The 7,844-nt window shown below is 47.5% G+C and overlaps 1 protein-coding gene across 4 annotated transcripts in view; it reads right to left on the bottom strand.

The window, feature by feature from the left end:
• Positions 1 to 7,636, bottom strand: part of dipk1c (divergent protein kinase domain 1C) — a 29,883-nt gene extending 22,247 nt beyond the window's left edge. Inside the window, exons 1-4 of one of the 4 annotated variants that reach the window (XM_087173543.1) lie at positions 6,840 to 7,636; positions 6,410 to 6,527; positions 5,958 to 6,039; positions 4,056 to 5,436 (exon numbers count right to left, since the gene is read on the bottom strand). In XM_087173543.1, the coding sequence (XP_087029669.1) occupies positions 4,056 to 4,277 (222 nt within the window). In that variant the 5' untranslated portion in view covers positions 4,278 to 5,436; positions 5,958 to 6,039; positions 6,410 to 6,527; positions 6,840 to 7,636. Of the gene's footprint in view, positions 1 to 4,055; positions 5,437 to 5,957; positions 6,040 to 6,237; positions 6,528 to 6,839 lie in introns of all 4 variants that reach the window. The other 3 variants (XM_087173541.1, XM_087173542.1, XM_023404611.2) reach the window with 3 other exon arrangements.
• Between the last annotated feature and the right edge of the window lie 208 nt (positions 7,637 to 7,844).

The following is a 7,844-nucleotide window of genomic DNA, read 5'->3' on the forward strand; positions in this document are numbered from 1 at the left end:
GGGGGGGGGGGGGGGGGGGGCGGGGGGCTCCTCTTTGATGTGTAATAAAGAAAAATCCTTTTTGTCGGTGCTGCAGCAGGATGGATGGAGAACATGGAGGAAAGAAATGTGCGTTTGTGATGAAGCAGATCTAATAACTGTTTTTCCATCTGTAAGTTTCTACAACAACAACAACAGAAACTCATTTACTGCAGAACACGGACAGAAACGCCCGAGGAGAGGTGAAGACGGCGGGAACTCACCGTCATCTCCGAACCAGACGGGCAATAAGACAAACCTACGACTTCTCCGGAGGGTTTTCTCTGCTTTTCCCAAAATAAGACGGTTTGTTTTCATAGTGAAATGTCAGAGATGAATGAACAACGAGCCCAGTTTCCCAAGAGTGTATTTTTATCTCGGTCCCATCGCTCTTACACACACAAATAAACATCCACGCTGAGAGTTTTAATCATGTACTGCACTGACCTGACTGCTGTAATAAACCACAATTATCCCTTAAAGCCATTTAATGATCATTTACTTAAAGCTTATCCGTCTTTATAATCCAAACACAAAGCTCCCTGATACTCAGCATCTTCCTGCCACTTTCCATTAGAGTCATAATGACATTCCTTTGGAAAACAACTCAATCTGCACCAGTGTAAAGAATCCAGACTGTTTTATCCTGAAGGTGGCGCTACAGTCAGAGCATCAACACAGTTATCACAATGCATCCTCAGGGGAACATGAATGTGTGGGTCCAGCTACACAGCAATCCATCCAACAGCTGTTGAAACGGTTCACTGAAAACCGCTGATGTCAACCTCATGGTGGCGCCAGAGGAAACGTCAGAGGATCACCAGAGTGACTCAGATTCATCGTCTGGGGACCATGAATGTCTTTATCAGAACGATACTGAAGTGGAAGTGATACCTCTCCTTAAAACAGCCTTCTGACGCCTGTTGGGTAGGATAATGTCTCTGAAGCTTGACTTCCTGTCGTTATATCTAGAGTTGCTGTCATTGTCGTGGGCGTGTCTTGTTGATAAAGACTGGAGCTTGTCAAGCGGACTGGGGAGCAGCATTTATTTGGATGTTAGCAATCTGAGGATAATCCTGGGATCTTTGATGGTGGGCTAGCTGTAGCTAGCTGGATGGACGTAGCCTCTGTGACATCACCCACAAGAAGCTCAGAGTGAGCTGCTCTACCGTCGCCATCTTGGCAGTTTCTGACTCCGCCCCCTAACTCCCAGCTAATCCAAAAATGGTCAAAGAGGAGGGGTGGTCATATAAACGTCAATAACAGTGACGCTTGGTTAGGTTTCAGGAGAAGATGGTGAGTTGGTTTAAAATAAGTACTTCCTCAATAATCTCTGTCGTCATGGTTACAAAATAAACTGCTGCTTTCACATGGGAATCGAACACACCGCTCTCCTGTGTCACATTCATCCATCCACCACCACGTCCTCTGTCTCTCTTTATACCACGTCACCGATACTTTTCCCTTTGTTCCTGTCATCGTTACCACGACCACTAGATATCGCCTAGCAACAAAACCTAACTATGATGTCAGTCGACCTGTGACCTGTGGTTCAGCTGCTTGTTTCACCTCCTGGTGTTTCTCTACCTGAGGTTCGGATTTCTCTTCATCACATGAGTTATTACTCGTATCTAAATCCAAACACAAAACTAACCTTCCCCCCCCCCCCCACCACCCCACCCCCCGGCGTTTACGGACCACAGAGCTTCAAGTACTCGTATGAAAGAGAGTTTCAACACATTCAAGATTTAATCCGCGGGATGAAAGGTTGGAGAAAGGAGGCTGATCTGAGAAGAGAAGCAGAGGACTGACAGACTCTAGTTCATGTCACTACAACACCTGAAGCAGTTCAGACAAGCCTGAACCTCCACCGCCGCTGACACACCTGAGCGGCGACAGCAGGATTACCTGTCAGTCAGAACTCAACGTCAGGTTTTGTTGTTCGATCTCGACATTCTTAAAGAGATTAGCGGGAAAGATGGACGGACATCTGTCCCTCTGAGGACACACACCAGCTCCCGGAAACTCAAAAGCTCCTGTTGCTCTCAGTCGACATGTGACTGGAGCTGAACCTCGGAGAGCGGAGAAGCAGCGTGATGGATGGAGCCAAAGATCTGCGTTACTCCAGCAAACACGCTCTGTTTGTTGACTTTGGATCTGTGTTTATTTGGATTTCATCAGTTTCCACTCTGGATGTCTAAGAGGCAGAATATCAGAGGGAGGGAGGGCTGACATCACAGCCTGTGTGGTGGAAAACGGCTTTCCTCTCTGTGTGTTTAAATGGTAACTCTCACAACAACAGCACTGTTTGCATGTTGCCATATTACATTATGAATCTGAAATGTGCCCACATTATTGTTTGTTCAGGGAGCAAAGAAAAACAAAAGTTAGAGAGGACGAGGAAATGTTTCCAGACCAAAGTCACAGAGGAGTTTGGAGGTTTAAGATTGCAGAGCGGACAGAGGCTGCGTCCACATGACGACCTCCGTCCACACAGCGTTCGCTGCTAGCAAAGACAACAAGGTCATAGCGCTAAATAGTTACTCATGTTGTTTACTCAGAGCAGATGAGAGCCAATCAGGAGAGACCGTGGGTGTCTACGTCATCGTTTCTGAAAGTCTCCATTCCTGTCCATCCAGACGACAACACAACCCCAGAGTTTTCAAAATAAAACACAACCCCAGAGTTTTCAAAATAAAACACAACCCCAGAGTTTTCAAAATAAAACACAACCCCAGAGTTTTCAAAATAAAACACAACCCCAGAGTTTTCAAACAAAAACGGCTCCAGCAGAGTTTCTGAAAGTCTCGGTCTCCGTGCACACTACTACGTTTTACTTTTAAAAGTCATCTTTCTTGCTACGTTTACTTCTGAGTTTTCCAGCCTCTACAGTTGAGACTTTCAGAAGCTGTTGGACCAGTTTTACAAACACAAACACAAACAGAATAATGTTACTCGTTCCCTGGATGGAGCTCAGCATCAGTCAATGACAGAACGTAGAAATAATCAAAGCGCAGCACAGACCGGTCACCGGTCTGAAGCTGCATCTGGACATGAAAGCTGTCACCAGCCGGACTCCCCTGAGGCGACCGAGGCCTCAGCTCTTCAAACAGCTGCGACTCTGTCGACTCATCTGGGCCGCTCAAACAATTTATAGCAGAAAGAACAGGAGAGAACAAGGAGGGAAAAAAACAAGTGAAACAGTTTGAACGCTGAAAAACGAAGGGGAGTGGAGGACGGGAGGAACAAGAAAGAGAGAAGAAAGCATCTTGTTCAGTCTTTACCCATGGTGCACCAGTAGACGCTGCAGCAGATAAGGCAGGAGGCCATTAAGAGCTAATGACCTCTGGCTGTTTATCTCCACCCGCCCGCTGATGAGCGGCGGCGGCACTCAGAGCCGCAGGTCGTTCTCCAGACCACAGATATTCTGCGGAAAGTCTTCAAAGCTGAAGACTCGACAGACGAGCAGGAGAAAAGCTTCTGCATGTTTTAGTCTCATTAACTGTGATTATTTCACATTCCTGCAGACAGCTCTCCACATCACACATCGCTCCTGACGAGCTTCCCGCCGCACGAATCATCAAGTGGGACTTGCAGAAAACAAATCTATCACAATGGCGATGCAGTCAAGGACACCGCGATATCACATAATTGATAACAAGTATAGCAGCACAACATTTAGTTTTGATTTAATAAGTAACACCTGGACCAGATTCAAACAGTGTTTTAGTAATGTGGCCAGAACCTGATGTGATGTACGGAAGCCCTGAAGGGAAGAGAGAAAAATCTCTGACCTCTCAGGGCTTCCGTACTCAAGTGAGTTGGATCAATAAAAGAGTCACGACTCATCTAATGAAAAAAACCAAAATGCTGATATTTTATGAGCCCAGAAAATGTGTTAACTATGAACCAAGATCCCAGAAACATCAGGAGCAACTGGCCTTTAATAATTTTATCAAGAATAAATATGATTTCACGTTGTGAATCAGCCTCCTGGTGTTTGTAAAGACTGACGATCAGCTGATCGTCGGACTCACCAGTCTCTGCAGGATCCTCTTGCTCTTGTCGTCGGTGCAGTAGTCGGACATGATGCTCCTGTGGACCAGGACCAGGCCGTTCAGGAACAACCAGGAGCCGAACCAGAGCAGAGCGAACACCAGGGTCCCGCGACGCGACCACAGCCGGAGGCCGAGCCACCGGAGCAGGCACAGCCGGCCGCCGCGACCCCCTCCGCCCGACACCAGTCCTCCAGGAAGCATGGCGGCTGTGAGGTCGCGAAATCCTCCTCTGCCAAAAAGTGTCTGAGGTTCTTCTGAATAGCTGCTGAACACTCCGATAAAAAGTGGTTCAACTAGAAACCCCAGACTCCAAAACACCAGATCCTGGACAAAATACTAAATGTGACGGTTTTAGTTCGACAGTTAGAAAATGTTCCGCTCACACACAACTGAATTTGTTTTAACAGATAATAAGTTCCATCGTCAGCGTATCTTGCAACACCAGATAGAAACCAGGCTTTCAATGGGCAGTTGTGCCTTCAAATCTCCCATGATCCTTTGCAGAAATTCAGAATCACTGCTGTAATCCGAGATCTGTGTCATTCAGACCTTTTTCTTTGTTCCTGTCCTTGAAAACCCGACGGCTCCTCGTCAAAAACTCAGACTATCTTAAGACAGAAGAAGAAGAGTGCAGTTCATAATCATCCAATCAGAGCGGCATGTTCCTGAGGCCGAGAGTCGACTGGTCTGACCTCCATCTTGGCTCCGCAGCGTTTCCATGAGAAATATCTGCGGTTTCGTTGTTTCATGCCGAGACTGGTTGATTTATTTTCTCACAGCGAGTCAGCAAATGTTGAGCAACAGGAAATAACTGAGGAGCAGCCGAGTCACCATCCCACTGTGTGATGTGGGTGTCCGGGCGTCTGCAGGGCAGTGTGGCATCTGGACACACACACACACGTGCACACACACACACACACACACACACACACTCACATGCAATGAAACATGAGAATACACACAACCTCACACACAAACAATGGATTTCTCTAAAAGTCTGTAGGTCCTGTGAAAATACACTCTCATGCCCTTTAACACACACACACACACACACACACACACACACACACACACACACACAGTTTTGTCCTCACGTCACCTCCTCGCAGCGTCTAGTTTCCGTCTCTTCTGTGGAGCTCAGAGGAAAACTTCCCTGAAAATCATTTGCAGAAATCCACCTTCAAAACATGTGACGGAGGAAATATCCTTCAGACGGAGAGCTGCTCTGCAGCTTCTTAATGAGCTTCTTTAAAGGAAAATAGATCCAGGAAAACTTTCCTTGATGTCGGAAAATAGAAAAATAGAGTTGGTTTCAGCCGAGGACTTTTCACTGCTCCGGTTCCTGAACCGGGTTTGAGATCTGTGTGAAGAGAGAAACAGAGTCGTTGCTTCAGACCTGGACTTTTTCAAACAATTAAAAACTCTTTTTATTTTGGGGTGAAAATCTTTTCACAGCAACTCAAGCTTTGACATTTTGAAACTGTGTATTTTTACAACTGTGAGATTCTCAGCTTGTCAACAGAAAGACTGAAACTATCAAAGTTCATGCAGGGTTCAGGAGAGGAGAGCCTCTGACAGCTGTCTCGCTTCTTGTTGAGAAAGCTAATTATCTCTTCGTTTCTCAGGGTCAGAGCAGAGTTTCTCCGAGTCGTGTAGATTTTAAACAGAGATCTTGTCAGTCACAGTTTTTTATCAGTTTCCTGCAACAGACTCGTCTCAGTCGTCTGTGTCTGGCTGCAGCATTCACAAACTCATCCCATCATTTAGCCTTTATTACAGTTTCCTCGTGTGGTTGCGGTTCCAATCACTGAAGCGTCCAAACCATGAACTGAGGAACAGAAACAAACCACAACCGGCACCGTGGAGAACACAGATACTTGCCAGAAGTCGTTGGACCTCGCCGCTGTCGTCCGGATCAAAGACTCCCCAGAGATCCAGATGAAGGAATCCAACTCCCCAAATCCTAAAGGAAGGAGAAGCAGGAGGTGGTCAGTCATCACCGGCTTCTTAAAATATCAGTGTTTGTTTCTCGCTGATGGGAACGTGGGTGGCAAAGAGCCGACAGCTGCTGCAGCTGTTTTCCAAAGTGCTCCCCCGAGATCGCTGCAGATATCAGCTGTTATTTGTATGATGTGATGTGTTTGGTGCTCGCGGTCCACACCTGGACACATGAGCACATCTGCACTTTGTCTCTTTCCTGAGAAGAGAACTCGTTCTGTCTGTTAGTTTTTATCATCACTGATGCAAAAGGAGCAAATCACTACAAACTGTGGTGCAGAAAGTCAAACAGAAGCTGATGGCGCTCGCTCAGATGTGACAGGTGCCGAACAAACCCTCCAGATCTCACACCACCGTGAAGTGGCTCCTGCAGTCTGCTCCTCAGTGTCCTCGAGTCCTCGAGTCCTCGAGTCCTCGAGTCCCGGAGTCGCAGCTTAGAGCCGCTGTGCATCTCTGAAATGTGAAGAGAGGCTGCGAGCTGCACTGTTAACTCCTCGCAGGCTCAGAGGACGAGCGAGCGGATACTTCTCTTAGTGAGAGTCTCATGAGACGCTGGAGCGAGCAAAGGGTTAAAATACTGTTTTCACTTCAGGGTAAAAAGCAGAGGTTTGGTAATGCAGACTGCTACAGGTCTGACGGTGGTCTGTTCAAGTCCTCCATCGTCTGAAGCAGCTGAGGGAAAATTTAAAGATACTTTCTAAACCTTTACATACTTTAGCTTCTGGATTTGCCCCTGATGAAGGAATGAGTGTGACACATTCTTACCTTGAGTCCATGAGTCTGTGTCTCTCAGATCCTAAAATCCAAACGTCTTCCTTTGGAAAATGAAACCGTATGAAACATGAGTTCCTCGAACTTTAACTTCTCCCTGTGTGAGTGTGAAATAATAAATGTTTGTTCTGCTCTGAATCCAGGATTAACTCAGACTTCTGACTCCACACATGCAGCTGAGACAATTCGACTTGAGACGATGATTGACTCCAAAACCAGGATTTAACCCTTCAAGAGTTCCTGAGCCGCACTGAAGGTCTGTCAGCAGGTGATGAACAGGACCCTGTTTGTAATCCTGCTGCCTGTGAGTCCAGATCTCTAAACCTCAGACCTGTAAGATGATGAATGTTGGTGATCCTTCGGCGTGTGGCGCCTTCAGGTGCCAGGAATAAGTTCGTCAGCAGGTCTGAAGTCCAGGTGACTGAACTTCTCCAGCTGTGACGGTTAAATCTCCAAACTGTGAGCGATCATGTCGTCTGCAGGTCTGGTCTCAGTGAGAGCAGCTGGAGCAGCAGGTCTCGCTCCACAGAGATGCTCCTGGGGATAAAGCCAGAGACGACCTGTAAACCCTGAGTCCGGACTGTCAGGCGGCAGACGCCTGCTGTTTCAGCGGCTCTGCTTCCTCCTCACACTCCTGCTGCTGCCTCGCTCTCCCTCCGTCTGACGCTCCTCACTGCCTGGAAGAGAGAGAGAGAGGGTGTTTGTGTGTGTGTGTGTGTGTGTGTGTGTGTGTGTGTGTGTGTGTGTTGCGCTCAGGCTGCTCTGTTCAGCCCCATTCCCCTTCCTTCCTCCCTTCAGTCTGCTGCACTCCCGGCTTTTTCCTTTCTCTTTCCTTTCTTACCCACAGTGTGTGTGTGTGTGAGTGTGTGTGTGTGTGTGTGTGTGTGTGTGTGAGTGTGTGTGTGTGTATGAGTGTGTCCTCGGGGGGAGAACAGAGGCGGCTCCTCTGGCGTCCCCTCCTCTTCAAACTGGTGAGACCCTCTCCCCCCTCCCCTCTCT

This window comes from Seriola lalandi, unplaced genomic scaffold (genome assembly GCF_002814215.2).
Source record: "Seriola lalandi dorsalis isolate HSWRI2012SDOR001 ecotype SW California unplaced genomic scaffold, Sedor1 jcf7180002054252, whole genome shotgun sequence".
NCBI classification, from domain to species: domain Eukaryota; kingdom Metazoa; phylum Chordata; class Actinopteri; order Carangiformes; family Carangidae; genus Seriola; species Seriola lalandi.